This window comes from Panulirus ornatus, chromosome 32 (genome assembly GCF_036320965.1).
Source record: "Panulirus ornatus isolate Po-2019 chromosome 32, ASM3632096v1, whole genome shotgun sequence".
In the NCBI taxonomy this organism is placed as follows: Eukaryota; Metazoa; Arthropoda; class Malacostraca; order Decapoda; family Palinuridae; genus Panulirus; species Panulirus ornatus.
The window spans coordinates 2,542,940-2,557,788 of record NC_092255.1 but is presented as its reverse complement, the minus strand read 5'-3'; the positions used below and the strand labels follow the sequence as shown (position 1 = coordinate 2,557,788).

The window sequence follows — 14,849 nt, the reverse complement described above, 5'->3', positions numbered from 1 at the left end:
CTGGAAAGTAAAGAAAGCTCTTTGTGGTTAAATCTGTCAAATATACAAAAATGAAGGACCGCCTCTCACATTATACATAGAGAAAAGGAAAAGTAAGGAATGAAGAGATAATGAAGATAAATTCTATGTGAGACTTCCCTAAGCTAAAACAAGGAATAAAAGCACTACATCTCTCATAACCTGCTTGCTGATCACATTGAAACAAGAGTCATAAAATGCCCTGCTAATGAAAGCATAATATCCATCAAATTACCCAAAATAAGATACTGGTTGCTAGCTCGCAAAAACAAAGTGAGCACATGCTTTCTTGTTTTCAGGAGCCATTACCAGAAAGCAGGACCTCCACTTCAGGCTGTTTAACTTTAAAAGCTGTGAGATCAACTTTTTGATAGCGAGAACATGAGTGTCTGAGAGAGTAGCTTTTTTTTTTTTTTTTTTTTATACTTTGTCGCTGTCTCCCGCGTTTGCGAGGTAGCGCAAGGAAACAGACGAAAGAAATGCCCCCCCCCCCATACACATGTACATACACACGTCCACACACGCAAATATACATACCTACACAGCTTTCCATGGTTTACCCCAGACGCTTCACATGCCCCGACTCAATCCACTGACAGCACATCAACCCCTGTATACCACATCGCTCCAATTCACTCTTTTATCTTCAGTTTTCTATATCTAGGCCAAGAAATCTTGCATAAAATAAAACTAATAATCTGAACACACTAAAGGTAAAACTACTTAATATAATGGCAAAATTGTGACAATATGGGAGTGCTGGTCATCCAAAATCTCCTAGTTATCAAAGAGGCATTAACAATGTATGGATTTTCATCTACATACCATCTATTGATTTACAAAATCCATATGCTGGTATTGGAGGTAGTAGCTGATAGGAAGCTAATGACCAGGGAGGTATAATTACCACTATTACCCACCTGGGTATTGGAAGGGTTAGTGATGGCTGTATAGTGAGCCAGCACTTTAGCAGGTGTCAAGTTGCACTACTATGACCCAGACAGCTGTCTTTTCTTTCTACCTCACCTACACATGGACTACCGGCATTCTGTCTACACACATACAGTCTCTTCTGGGCATCCATAACATATGACAAAACTTAAACAACTCATTCATTGTAAATCTAGATTTTTCTGCAGTAAGCACTATACACTAGCCCAGCCTTATGGCAAAATGGTATGAGGAATAGACAGAAGCAGTAGTAAGGAACCTTTAGGCAGAATCATTAGGAAGAAACATTAGGTAGAAGTATTAAGTAGGAACATTAAAGAGGAGCATTGGGTAGGAACCTCTACAAACACAGATGGAGTTGCCCTCTGCCAGTGGCCTGTTAGGGTGAGGCACAATACGCTAAGATTCAGCACTCGAGTTCACTAGTAATGGAGATTCTACTGTTGTGGCCACCCCCTTGGGGGAGTTCTAAGTGAGAACAGAAACCAGAGATACAGATAGACAGATAGTATAAGGAACATAAACTCATGTATAGGACAAAAAGCTTAAAGGCATACAGTCAGGGCAAGATTTAGACCTGGGGGGGTAGGGTATTTCAGGTATGGTACGCCCCTAATACACAGAAATCAAAATACACGGCAAATCACCAAATTTACACATCAAAGCCAGTTTACTGCATGTAATTAGAACTGACAAGTTATACATGCATAGAAAGGTGCATACATTCATAGAAACACTGCAATAACTAAAAAAAAGTCTTTCTTTCTACACTTGGCATCTGAAAAATCTTTAATGAACTCCTCAAACTGTATCATCTTTAGAATACTGCTCTCTATATCCAGTAGGCACAGAGCGCTAAGTCTTGCATGGGTCATCGTGGTTCTCAGATAATTCTTTATTAGTGCCAATTTGTTGAATGATCTCTCTCCTAAACAACTAATGACCATCATGCTCAAATACAATCTAAGAGCTACAATGACACTTGGAAAAGTATCAGCAAGCCATAAAGGTGTCAAGAACATTTGTGCCAAGTTTTACACTTATACAAGCTATGAACATGTTTTACTGAAAGCGGTCAAAAGCGTAAAACCGCTAAGTCCACAAACCCCAAAGTGCAGCTGACAGTCAAAATAAATCTTTTGCGGGTGGCTACCTGAGCAAGGCAGCAAGCGGTGACTCGGCCCTGCCTGACGAAAGGCAGAGCAGATTTTCATCTCTTTTATATACTACACAAAGCAAAACAAACAAAACACCTTGAAGTCAGCCAGTGTAAATGAATTTTTGCCAGAGTGCAGCAAAACATTGTGATGCGAGTGAACAAACGTTTCACAGCAGGGCGAGTAACTTGTCTTGAGTCACTTCTGTGGGTCAAGCACTGTTTCTACCGCTTCAACAAATCTTTTCTCTTTTTTGGCTGTAAATAACATTGCTTAACCTTCACTTGACCTTACTTACGTCTCAGAAACATCCTGCTTCGATGGAACAGTTGGCCAAAGTTCACTCGAGATCCTGGCTCAATAAACTAATTTTCTTATTATACTTTTGTATAGAGGGACCCCCTTATAAATCCAGCACTGCATTCAATGAAATATTTGGAACCCTAAGTCATAAGTTAATGCCAAGGAAGGAAAATACAAGGAGCATCCTCCTACAAAACTTGCACACAAATGCTTGCCAGTGAGAACTGGAGCAATGTATTAGATCAGTCCTTGTTCAAAGGGCTTATGCAAACTGGTAGATCAATCTTATGATGTGTGTAAGAGGAGGATGTTTAAAGCGAAATGCAAGTGAAAGTATAGTTCTTATTTTTGAAAGAAACTGCAAACTGCAATATGATAACTGTTTGAACTGAAAGGAATTACAAATTGCTAATGAGTTCAGGTATCTGGGAGTAATGATTTTCAAGATAGATGTGGGAAAGCTGTAGTCAAGCAAGGAAGAAGAATAAGAGGTGCATTGAGAGATTTGGTGAACTGAATGATAGTTAATGTAAATCAAGCTGAAAATTCTTGAAAATGAAAATATGCAAATACCTTCTACAATAGTATGGATGTTACGATGGTATTGATGTGAAGATTACATAGATGACAGGTTGAGGATGCTTTATGATGGTAGGATGGAAGGTACATGGAGAGAGAGGTGGGTCTCAAAAGAAATGACCAGAAGTAACTAGTGAAATATGGAGGAACAAAATTATTCTAAATGAGGATACGGGGGTTCACATGCAGAAGATACATTTCACAAATGAGGGAAAAGGTGAAAAATGAAGTGTCTCACATGAAAAATCAAGTTGGTATAAGAGTGAATAATTAAGAGGTGTTATAGCTGCCTCAAGAACTCTTGTTCTCTTTCACATGCTGGACATGTGTTTAAGATGGATGAGTGAGGTGAGAGGATGTTTGCATTTGATTCACCCACTGTCAATATAAGAAGAGATATGCATTTTGATACATCCAATAAAAATGGAGTAATAGGCAGGCTCCAGAAGGGGGGGTTAGATGTAATGAATGAACTGCTGAGGGATAAAAGCATCTCAGTTGGGGATGCCAAGAAAATGATTCCAGATTACAAGCATTGGAAACATTTCATGAGTGAAGGCATAGGTTAAAATTGAGACTTTTCTCTCAACAGACAAATCAAGCTATTACACTATTTGAATAATCACTGTGTTATAGTTGTCAAAAAGATTCTGCTCTCTTCAGCATGCTGGATGTATGATCAAGATGTGTGAGTGAGCTGAGAGGATGTATGCATTTGATTCATTCATCACAAATGGGATTGCCATTAGATATAACAATATATGCAGATATGGAACCTAAAAATTCTAGTTTGTTCCAGAACGTTTCCTGCTATACATCAGTACTCTCTTTTCAGTCTTGCCAGGGCAATCATTCAAAGGCCATGGGAAGCAGCCGAGAGAAAGTTTAACATAAAATACCTTGTCACATACTTTTTCACATTTTTATTGCTGTTTCTTACTGCAATAAAAGTTTCTGACAATAATCTTTCAAGACCATGATAATATCATTCAAAAACAGTGTGGGGATATCCACATCTGATTGTTCTTTCAATTTGTTTTACTTAAACCTGTTAATATCAAATGTTTAAATACAATGCATGCATTCTTTTCAATCTTAAAGACTGTCCTGAATAAACAGTTAAAGCATCTGTGATGTGTATACAATTTAAATTCGATAAGTGTACTGTTAATCTGTGATATGTGGACATTCAAAAAAATTAAACTTTTTCCCACAAAAACATGACAATTTTTGCATTGTATATTTCCAGTACTGTGATTTGAAACCTTACCCATGACTGAGGTGTCTTTGACAGCTTGTCGGCAGAGCTCAATCCTCGCGGAATGTAATGGGACATATCTGTCTTGTGATGACCCGCACAGCAGCACATTACGAAAATGGTGAAGTTGTGAGCGCTGTTAGAGAAAATTTAGAAGACAATATTTACAGATGAACATTTACTTCTACTCATAAAAAAACACTGAAATATTAAGAACATAAAATGTTTATACAAGCTGCCCTCAATATGAACAGGGGATGTGTTCCTGGAAAAGATTGTTTAAGGTGATATCACCAGAAGCAGATACCATACATTTCTATGGTAAGATGGAGGTTATGTTCTAGTCTCCCCTCCAAAAGACCCAATATTCCTAGTTTTGGAAACCTGTAGAAAATAAATTATCAAAAATGTATAGATCCAAGGAATAAAACACATCAGAGAAAGTATATAAGTTATATCCAGGATTAAAGGCTGTAGTTTTTTGCATGATGAATAGATGGTGTGGGGTGAGTGCAAAGCTCTACAAATTAGCACGAGGAGCTTGGGATCATTATGGTGGTGGTCGCCAATTTTAATACCAAAATTACTTAGGTAATTTAAGGTTTGAAATCTTACCTTTACCTGTGATTAATTTTCATTCTTTTTTACTTAATTTTGTGATAATTCTCTGCACTTCCTGGTTCACTTCAGTAATTTCATGATTTTCTTTTATTCTGAGGGAGTAGTTCCTACTTGCCTTTCACTAACTGTTTCATGGTACTTCCTACTCTGATAAATGTCTGGAGTTACAATGGCAGCTGCTATTTCAGAATTCAACATTATCTTTACCAGGAGAGGAAGGCATGTGAATGTGTAGGAAGGGAGAAGGGTGAGTAGTTCCTGGTGGAGGTGGGTCTATGTCAAGGATGTGGTTGTTTAATCTATTCAGGGATAGGTTTAATTATAATAATTTATGTTATGCAGTATGATATACAATGAATAACAATATGCAGTATAATATACAATGAACAACTACACTGCAAATCATGATGTCATGGGGCACATATTTTAGGTAAATTACTCTGAGATGAGCATAAGTCATTACTGTACTGGCAATTTGGGTGGCATTTAAGTCTGTACACTGGTGTATGATTACCTTAACATTTCCATCTACTTGTCCACGATATTTTCCTTATGTTATGTGGTATGATACAGCATAAACACATATGCTGTATGTTATTATGTCACAGTGAACTAACTTACCTAAATTACTGTGATATAAGTACAAATCACTGCTATATAGGTGGAATGGGTGGGCCAATTGATGTTTGTTTACCTTCATGATTCTTGAAGAAGGTAACAGATGGCACCACACAGGGATATCTGGCAGGCATTTTTAGATCAAAAGAAGGCTGTCCATTGTTGCAGCAAAGGGAAAAATATTTTGGTTGATGGGTAGAAAAGTCAATTTACACAGTTAATAATACAAGATGCTCAATTCACTTTAGTAAACTGCTGAAGTGGAAGGGTTGACAATAAATAATACAAATCCACGTTCTATCACCTGAGAAAGTCTATACAGAAAAGTCTGACGTATGTCAACGCGATCCTTGAGGGACAATTGCAGCAATGACCCAGACTTCTTCCACTTCTGCATAAACCACATCCCTGGAAAAGATAAAGATGTTAGCTTAAATTTATTTGCAACATGAATGTCTATATCTCTACTTATCATATATCCAATATACACCTCATTCTATTCTACATTCAGTATCTATAACTCTATTCTACAGTCAACAAGCCATCCCCACACTTAAAGACATAGGCAATTTGCATAATTAAAACCTAGATGTCATTACAATGGTAAGAACCACAGATCAAACCACTGTCATGATCATCTGATAATGGAAGCTACAGAAATGGGTGACACATGTGGCTATCACTAAGGTGTGAGTGAGATCTACACCAACATGTAAAACATACCAAACTAGAGCAGCAACATCCCAGTACTCTCTGCAACCCACTCTAGGCCTGGTTTGGTTAATGACATACAGATTACTTGAAATAAATTACATAAGTTCTAAAAATTCAGAAACTATGAACTAAGTTAAGCTTAACAAAGTGCTTTAGAACTTCATATTACATATGAAGGTTATCAAGGTTATCAGTAAAATTGCTACTAAAAATGATCAGGCCCTACTTACACTGTTCATTTATATACTGCAACATCTGAATTCAGGAACCTATCTCCTACTTTCACAGTAAGCTGATTAGTGCACAATCTTCTCTCTGAACTTCAGCAACACTTCAGATATCACCTGATGAGATCTGCATGTTTTTCTGACTAACACTCATGTAAAACAGTTGCCTTCTCCTTGCAGAGAGGAAATGAAACTATCAATATAGTAAATGCCTAAAGACCCCCTTTCTACTCACTGGGAATCATCAAATAACATAAGTAAACATAGAGGATGTGCAAAAATATGTATCAAAAACACTTACAGGGCAAAGTGTAAAAATTTATAAATGATCATTAAATAAGACTAAAGCAAGGATATTTACTAGTGTATTACAAAGATCCAATAAAAGAAGGTATATCTGCTAATGTTAGTCCCCAAAGGAGATTAAAGATTCCCTTTTCTATTAATGATGACTTTTTTTGTCAAAGTAACACCAGATCATTATGTACTGATCTGCCATACACCATTCACCTCTAGACTGTCCTTCACTTATCTCCCTTTAACAGTTTTACCTATTTATACCTCTGACCATCTTTTCACATTTCTCTATTTTTACTTTCCCTTTTGTGTACACTTGCTGAAGTAGCCTTCATCAATTAATCACATCTTATTTTCTGGTGTAAGCAAGTGGCATGTACTTCATTTAATTGGAAGTTACAACAACTTGTAGAATTTTTTATCAAATTGCTTAATGTTGCTATTACATCTTTTGCTTTCAAAGAAGTGGTACTATCGTACGTACACCATCCTGCTGTGAGTGCGAGAAAAGCAGTTTTTATGAGTAAAGGTTCTTATTTCTGCATTATCATTTAATGGGGGTTGGGGAACTATGCACCTTACTCTCAAAAGGATGGGGTATAAAGTACAAAAAAAAAAGAAGAAAGTCCTAAAAACATCAGTACATGGATCTATCAATTAACACATTTCAAGATCAAGGGTTGGGCTGGCAATTAACCAACATCACATGGTCTAATGTCTATGTGATATACCTCCCATAGCTCTGAATCTCACATCACTTGATTGATATACTTCGAAATTACAAACTACAAACAGAGTAAGTGTAGGCAGGCTATATATTACATTTTCTTGGTTCACTCAACATCAAAATATTGATTCTATACTTCCTTTGTTCCACAATTATAGAAATGTTCAATTACGTCTTGCCTTTTGTCAAAGCTACATTTGTATTCTTGACATGGGAGCTATGGAACCATTTGCCTCTTAAGTGAGATGGAAAGCCGAAACTAATTGTCAATGGAGATTAATCTTACGTTTCAGCACAATGAAAAATCTCTTTATCATGTATCTGCCATTCTAGAGGAGAATAAAATTGCAAAAAATATCCACTTTGTGATTATCAACTACTTTCCTTATTATTCTATCATTATCACTGAACTACCATGTAAGCACTTAATTCACCATAAGGATGCACTTGAAAAGCGTGAGTGTTCTATGTAAATTTTGAGCAAGAACATACACTAAGCATAAAATGTCACTTGAATAAATTCATACATAAATATCTTTCCATACATGTTAATTTTTGCTGTCCACATACAAAACTGTGATAACTAAGAACTGGAATTAGTAATTAAAACCAATGTACATCAGAATCACAGCTGTCCTTTCTAAGATGTCTCTTACATTCAACTGTCCAGAAGAAAATCAAAAGTTATGGCTATGTAAGAAAATCCCTGAAGATTATTCTTGTTTGAGAGAATTTTGACAGATAATAAAGCAATACGGGCACAATTCAGTACTCTTTTTAATGATCAACCTATTTTCAATATACGATCCCTGCTACCCATACAGATGGTATCCCTAACCTTGCTATCCACCATGACACTAATTTGCAATCCTAATTCTCAGAAGTTGATTTGTACATAAGGTATAGGCCTATCTGCCCTTGATTCATCCAATGGAAATAGGAATGGAGTTAATGATGAGAGGTATATAAGTATGCTGCAAAGATTTCTAAACATTTCCTTTCGTGGTCAACAAAAGTCAGCATAAGAAATTGGGTAATAACCTGCTCCTTTCAAGCATGAAGCTTTTCATGTAAAGATAGATATTAGCATATACAAAAGGGTTAAATCTAACATGCAAAAGATTACAAATGCAAGAGACAAAAGCTTTAAACAGGTCTATGTATAATGAACAAGGCAGTATGCAAATCCTTACCCCCATTCTCTAAAAGAACTTGTACTGATAGCCCTGTGCCGTGGATAAAATAACTGTACATCTGTACAGAGTTGAAAGAATTAAGACAAACTGAGAGATGTGCAGGGTGGAGAGACACACTTATGTCTGTCAGATCTTCATCATCAAGGTACTAGTACAGGATATGTTACATATAAAAAAAGAAGAAAAAAAAAGCACCCATGGAGAAGGATAAATCTTATGACAAAGCTGAAAGGAATAGATTACAGATTGTGCTAAGCACTTATGGAAGTGGAATAGCAAATCAAAGGGATCAAAGAATTTCTAAAGAAAGAGTATGATGTATGTATGGTAAAGCAAAGGAATGAGAGGGAAGGAAAAAGGAGAATTCAAAAGCAAAACAAATACGCCCAACAGAAGATAAAAGACAACGGCAGAAATGAAGAAAGACTAAGAAGAAGGTATAAGATAGAACATAGGAGGAGAAAGCAATAACAAAGAGGGAAAGAAGTGAAAGGAAAAACCTCAAGCTTCCTATCAATGTGCTGCATACTTGAACAACATGATGCCGAATATGAAAGAAATTACTATCTAAACAGATCACTAATATAACATTTGCTGAATCAGTAAAAGATTGAAGGGAGTAAAGATGTATTTAAACACACATTATTAAGATGAAGCATAAAAAGGCAAAAGAACAGCAGGAAATATGAAAGGTTTGGGAGGATAGTATGTCAGAAAAGGAAGGTTAAATTTAATGCTAAAACTGCAAAGTAGTGCAATTTGATAAGTGAGACTTAGGGTAAGTGATATGGGTAAATACTAAAATTTAGGCAACTGGCAAGAGACTTGAAGAGAATTATGAGGGATAAAATATCTTTCTTTGGGTTTGATAAGGCCTCCTGAAAAGAACATTTCCACCCATGGGAGTGAAACATGGGTGTATGAAAGCAAAATGACAAGTAAAAGCCATGGAAATATATATTTTTTTATATTTGAGGTTATACAGTATGAACAGTGGAGAAAGTGAGAGACTAGGATGTAAGAGGAAGATATAGAAAAAGGAAGGATGGGCTAAAAAGCAAGGATGGAATTCTGAAATTATATGAGTACATGGAAAGAATGGTTATCAAAATAATTAGATAGAAAATACACTTGTTACGTGAAAGAGGTGAAGAGGCAAGTGGAGACAAGTTATTCCTTTCTCTCTACATCCCTTAGTAAGATCAAAAAAATCATACAAATGGGTTGAGGTTATGGTATGCATGGTTTCACAGATTTTCAGTATAATAAGTGCACATGGAGGCAATTTTGCATGAGACAACCCACTATATAAGGGGAGGTGGTGTACCACATAAAGGTTCTGTATGATAGAAAGACTCTTATGCATTTCTATCATTCCTAAATATCTCTAGCAATCAAAATTATGATCTGAAAATACTGCTAGGACTAATTTTTTCATGGAGTATTGTATTACTATCAGACTTACCCATATTGACGAGGCCACTATTGTTGTAGAGTGTGCCAAGGTGCGGTCCAGACAAGGAAAGGAATGTGTGAAGCTTTGGCAGGAAGGGCTTCATGTGTGGATGTGACACTGCCCCTCGGATGATAATGTTCCCCAGGGAGTGACCCACAAATGAGATACGTTTAGGGTTGAGGTTATAGGCTTCAATGTGGTACAAAATCTCTGACACTAAACGCTCTGTCAGAGTTTCGAAATTTGAGAAAGTATCCCCCTGCAGAAAAGAAAAAACAACTAGATACTCAACATGAAAATCTTTTATTTGAATTAAATCACACAAATAATCACTGTAAGTGTGAGCAGTAAGAAATGAGTCATGTAAACAAATGAATCATGTAAACAAGTGCCATTACTATGAAACTTACTTGATTTCTCTCCGACATTAAAAAATCAAGATTGGCTCCTGGCAAACCAATCTCTAGATAGGTTTTAATAAGCCTGAGATCAGCGGAGTTGCCATCAAGGCCATGAACACAGACAATGAGGTGGAGTCCATCCGGTGACAGCACTCGGCAGTCATCACTTACATGGAAGTACGGAACAGTTGATGCCAGACCTGAGAAATCACTGGAGAGAGAGAAAAAAAAATTTCAATAGTAACCTTGTCTCTTTGCCTTACGCATGCCAGCATGAGTAATCAACAACATGCATTTGCTATGCTCATGATTTAGGCATTTACTGGAAAGAGAGTCAAAATCCAATTATCTATATCTCTGATGCCCATTCTCTCTGGGAACTTCTATCAAAGGGGTTACCATGGGATAAGAGTCTCCACTTATCCCTGCTACATACTTCCTTAGCACCTTTTCCTTTGAATAAAGGAACAGCAATAGCTTTCACCTAATCCTCAAGCACAACATTCTGCTTCCATGCTAAATTACATATCAAAGGCTTCCACCCTATCACATTTTCTCCTCCACACTTCTTTAATCTAAGTTGTAATCCCATCCACTTCAGGTGCTTTTCCTATCTTCTTGCTACAGGCCCCTACACATTTATCCTTTTTCTTCCATCCTCCACACCCATGCATGCAACAACTGCTGCCTCACCTCATATTCATCAGTTCTTCAAAAATATTCTTTCCATCTTCTTTTCACTTCCTCCTTTTGATTCAGCAACTTGCCTTTCTTATTTCTCACGTTAACACTTCCACTCTTAAATGCACCTTTTTCATTTTTCACCTCCTTTCAGTACAATTTCCTAATTTCCCTAAACTTTTCACTCAACTTTCTTCCAAAGTCTTCATAACCTTTTTCTTCCCTTCCACAGCATCTCTAATCTCATCTGTCCACCACGCATTTCTACTTTTATTCTTACATATCATAACCTTGCATCCATTTATCAATTCCACAACATGACCGCATCCCTACATTTACTTCAATTTCATCCAGCCTTTCTGTTCCCCTTCTTTTTCATACTCCTTCTTGCATTCTGTCTGATTCATGTTCTCACTTGCTAACACTTTTACCTATCCATTCTTCCTTATGCCATACCTTCATACTTCCCTGATCCTCACCTCCACAAAAAATGCAAAATGGTCAGAATCTCCTAAGAATCCTCTCACAACTCTTGCATCCAGCATATTTCTCTACATTTCATGCACAGCACACAGTCAGTCAAATCCATTCGTTCTTCTCTTCCATCATTTCTCATCCAAGTAAAACTGGATCATCTTGTGCTGAAATAGGGTGTTTGCAAGGAATGAAGCCCTCTCAGCACAAAAATCTACAAGATAACTTCCAATCTCATTCACTCCATGCACTCCCCACTAATTTCATCACAGTCCACATTTGCATTCATATAACTCATTATAACCAACTTTCTCTTTCTCAAACCAATTTATAGAGTGATCTAAATTTCTCCAGAAATGCTTAATTTCATCCTTACCTCAAAGAGTTCATATTCACAGGTGCATACCCACATACCCATGCATACTTCAGAATTACAATCTTCCCTTTCACTATGCTATTCTTGATCCATTTCATCCAAGTTCTGTAACATACTCCCATACTCTCAGTGATACCACAAATGCATATCCTTCTTTCCTTTTTCCCTGATAATTTTCATTCATTTTCACCCTCACAACTCCTTCCACATCCATCTCTAACTTGTATTCATCATTTCCAGTTTCACTCCAAACACCCTGGCCAAGGACATGGGTTTCCCCAATCCCAGCACATCCAGACTATAACTTTTAAGATTCTCTACAATCTCCATCCTTATCCTCTAGTCATCCCATTATCATTCAGGCCATCACCCTCAATTGCTTGCCCCTTTTACTCCCTGGCATAATTGGTAGACTCCAGTGCCACCTCTCAGCCTTTACTGCCTTACCCCAGACAGCCACTGTCAAGTTCCTAGAAGTACTTTCACTTCAAAATGAGCTATCACTTGTGAATAGTCAAATTAATAACCCATTCTAGTGTTCATACTGCATCTGGTTGTGAAGTCAGGGAAAGGGGCTCAAAGTAAACTCTCCAATAACTTATCTGCACTTCATCTCTTTTTGCTATACAAAACTCGGGAGCTGGACATTCATGTGCCTGAACTGTACTTACTATAATATACTGCATATATTAAATAAGATACCATGTATTTCAACCACATAATTTTCATTACACACATGAAGAAAAAAGAGAAAATAACATTCTTTTATCATCCTGATTGCATCAAATACTACCAATAATCATACAAAGATAGGGCCTTTGTAAGCAGTTGTAGACATTTGGACACACACATCAGAACACTTCATGACCTGCAATCCCACCTGGTGAATGTGGCTGGCTTCATGAGCACTTTGGGAGGTAACATAAGGTATCAGTCTTTAAAAAGTCCACTTATCCAGATTATTCCTTAGCACCTTCACTCACATGGACTATCTAAGGAGAGAGTAATCAATGAGAGAAATCCTTATATCCCTGGAGTAGTAAGTTTTAATGTCTTTATAATCTAGTCACCCTGAATAAGTTTATTAATCTATTAGATCCAAAATCAATTGCAATATCCAAACCTATACAGAAGCCCTTGGAAGTTTATTTGCTGCTTAAATTCCTCTTTGGCTTTAACAAAAGCCAAAGTGTCAGCCACTGGTGGGTGAAGCCTGGGAGGAAGGAGGTCTGGGGGATCCTCTATACGACCTCGTTCTTTCCGAAGTTCTGATGGACAGGTACACTTGGGCTCACTTCTTTCCCTATAAAACATGAATATTGTTTACAATAAACTGTCTTATCTAATGCTTAACACTATCAAGAGATTATCATGGACTAAGTTAATGTGTGTCATCAAGTCTTATGTATGATATGTTGTATTTCAATAACCAAAAAGGGTTGGAACTATCTGAAATATTTAGTGCATCTTACAGTCCTATCAAAGAAAATTAAGGTAAGGTGAGTGATAAAGTGTACAGACTAATAATCATTTAATCTAAATCTACTCATTCATCTATATACTAAAAACAAATATGATGTCTGCTGCAAACAAACAAGTTAATCAGTGGTACAGTCCATCTAATGTCTACTTATTATGTATCAACCATTCACCTGTATTTCATTTTCTCTATTCTCTCCTTTTGTTTCCTTTTCATATATGTTCCAACTAAATTAGCATATCTGAAATCCATCTTCAGTTTTTTGCTTATTTGGCAACATATTTTTAAACCTCCCAATATTCAACTTAAACTTGTATATACATAACAACTTGATCTATAACACTGTTCAATGTCTATGTTATGCACTACCATAACTCCCTTTTATACACTTTTTCCTAGAAGCTTAGTCATTTACAAGAAATTCTATCTCAAATGTCCACGCTCTTCCACATTTAACATAGTACATTAAACTATATCTCTTTGAATCTCTGCATAAATATATACAAAAATTAGCACATGCCTTGGCAGGCAAACATAATCACAATTCTGTTTAATATTCTTGTCAGTACTCTCAATCTGCAATTTCTTTGCAACACCCCTCAGATATCTGCACTGTGATTTCTCAAGCTATATTCCAAAAAGATGAAAGCCGGCAAGGCAGCAGGTTTGGATGGTATTGCAGTGGAATTTATTAAAAAAGGGGGTGACTGTATTGTTGACTGGTTGGTAAGGTTATTTAATGTATGTATGACTCATGGTGAGGTGCCTGAGGATTGGCGGAATGCGTGCATAGTGCCATTGTACAAAGGCAAAGGGGATAAGAGTGAGTGCTCAAATTACAGAGGTATAAGTTTGTTGAGTATTCCTGGCAAATTATATGGGAGGGTATTGATTGAGAGGGTGAAGGCATGTACAGAGCATCAGATTGGGGAAGAGCAGTGTGGTTTCAGAAGTGGTAGAGGATGTGTGGATCAGGTGTTTGCTTTGAAGAATGAATGTGAGAAATACTTAGAAAAGCAAATGGATTTGTATGTAGCATTTATGGATCTGGAGAAGGCATATGATAGAGTTGATAGAGATGCTCTCTGGAAGGTACTGAGAATATACGGTGTGGGAGGCAAGTTGTTAGAAGCAGTGAAAAGTTTTGATCGAGGATGTAAGGCATGTATACGTGTAGGAAGAGAGGAAAGTGATTGGTTCTCAGTGAATGTAGGTTTGCGGCATGGGGGTGTGATGTCTCCATGGTTGTTTAATTTGTTTATGGATGGGGTTGTTAGGGAGGTGAATGCAAGAGTTTTGGAAAGAGGGGCAAGTA

The 14,849-nt window shown here is 37.0% G+C and overlaps 1 protein-coding gene across 1 annotated transcript in view; it reads right to left on the bottom strand.

Annotated features, from left to right (window-relative positions):
* The window catches only part of LOC139758941 (uncharacterized), a 222,005-nt gene that overhangs the window by 33,511 nt on the left and 173,645 nt on the right, over positions 1 to 14,849 (bottom strand). The window contains exons 16-20 of the mRNA XM_071680756.1: positions 13,178 to 13,357; positions 10,533 to 10,734; positions 10,132 to 10,381; positions 5,810 to 5,913; positions 4,279 to 4,402 (exon numbers count right to left, since the gene is read on the bottom strand). Of these exons, the coding sequence (XP_071536857.1) occupies positions 4,279 to 4,402; positions 5,810 to 5,913; positions 10,132 to 10,381; positions 10,533 to 10,734; positions 13,178 to 13,357 (860 nt within the window). The remainder of the gene's footprint in view (positions 1 to 4,278; positions 4,403 to 5,809; positions 5,914 to 10,131; positions 10,382 to 10,532; positions 10,735 to 13,177; positions 13,358 to 14,849) is intronic.